We start from the raw sequence: 1156 nt of genomic DNA, 5'->3' as shown, positions 1-1156 counted from the left end.
CAAAGAAAAGCACATTGCAGGAGCTGATCATGAGAGATATTTTGGATCTTTTACTTAAGAAAACAACTTAAACTTTTATCTGATTATCAAAACAAACACTAATTATTTTTCTAGATGACTAATCGATAAATCAACCAATCGTTGCGGCTCCAACAGTCACCGAAGTGGTTTCAGCTTCTTTTTTAATGTGTTATTTTATAATAATGTGATGGCTATTGATTATTGCAGATCTTCCCATATGAGACGCTGGTGGTGACTCACAGAGGACGACGCAAACTTCCTCCAGGAGTGGACCGGACCAGACTGGAGGTAAAACTGAGAGGACCGAACCGTCTCATGCTAGCGGCTGCCTGTGGCTCATCAGCAGTTAGGGTTACTTTGAAGCCACATTAAACCTACAAACAACACATTATGCATCACTCACAAATATCTGATATAATGAAGGCATTACTGGGCCCCTGATTCAGCCATAACATTACAACCAGCTGCCTGATATTGTGTATGTCGCCCTCATACCACCAAAAACGCTCTGACCCGTTGATGCATGGACTCTAAAACAGATCTGAAACTGTCCTTGACACGGTTTGGTTTGAATTTTAAAGTTGGGTTTGGTATGATTAAAAATCATAAAGTATAAATTATCACCCAATTTTGAGCTAGATCTTTTTAGCCACCTTCATTCCAACATACTACCAAAGGTTTGACGCTTATTTTGGGAAATTATAGTCAGTAGGCCTCATTTACAGAAACCAAACCTCTTGAGTTGACGCCTGTTGTCTAAACTGACCAGAGGACAACAGGAGAGTTTAAATGATCTCTGATCCCTGTCCTCTCCCTCCAGAGACACCTCTCCCAGGAGGAGTTCTTCAGTGTTTTCGGGATGTCCATCGAGGAGTTTGACGGCCTCTCTCTGTGGAAGAGGAACAACCTGAAGAAGAAGGTGTGTCTCTTCTGACGCTGCTGGGACTGCAACTCCCACAATCCCCTGCTCTTCCCGGATCACTGCAGGATCCTGAAACCGCCGCGGACTCGGAACCAAAACCGCCATTATCAGCACCGCCACCATCAGACAGCAGCTCACTGTTAGTCAGACCATCAGTTTGTGGGTGATGCAGGTTTCAGGTTTCATGTTTCATGTTTGGAGTGATTTTTAGAT

The 1156-nt window shown here is 43.5% G+C and overlaps 1 protein-coding gene across 1 annotated transcript in view; it reads left to right on the top strand.

Moving 5' to 3' along the window:
• Window positions 1-955, top strand: part of LOC128364288 (dematin-like) — a 9451-nt gene extending 8496 nt beyond the window's left edge. Inside the window, exons 15-16 of the mRNA XM_053324827.1 lie at window positions 229-309; window positions 842-955. Of these exons, the coding sequence (XP_053180802.1) occupies window positions 229-309; window positions 842-955 (195 nt within the window). The remainder of the gene's footprint in view (window positions 1-228; window positions 310-841) is intronic.
• The last annotated feature ends 201 nt before the right edge of the window (window positions 956-1156 follow it).

Source organism: Scomber japonicus, chromosome 9 (genome assembly GCF_027409825.1).
Source record: "Scomber japonicus isolate fScoJap1 chromosome 9, fScoJap1.pri, whole genome shotgun sequence".
NCBI classification, from domain to species: Eukaryota; Metazoa; Chordata; class Actinopteri; order Scombriformes; family Scombridae; genus Scomber; species Scomber japonicus.
This window is presented reverse-complemented; position numbering and strand designations above follow the sequence as displayed.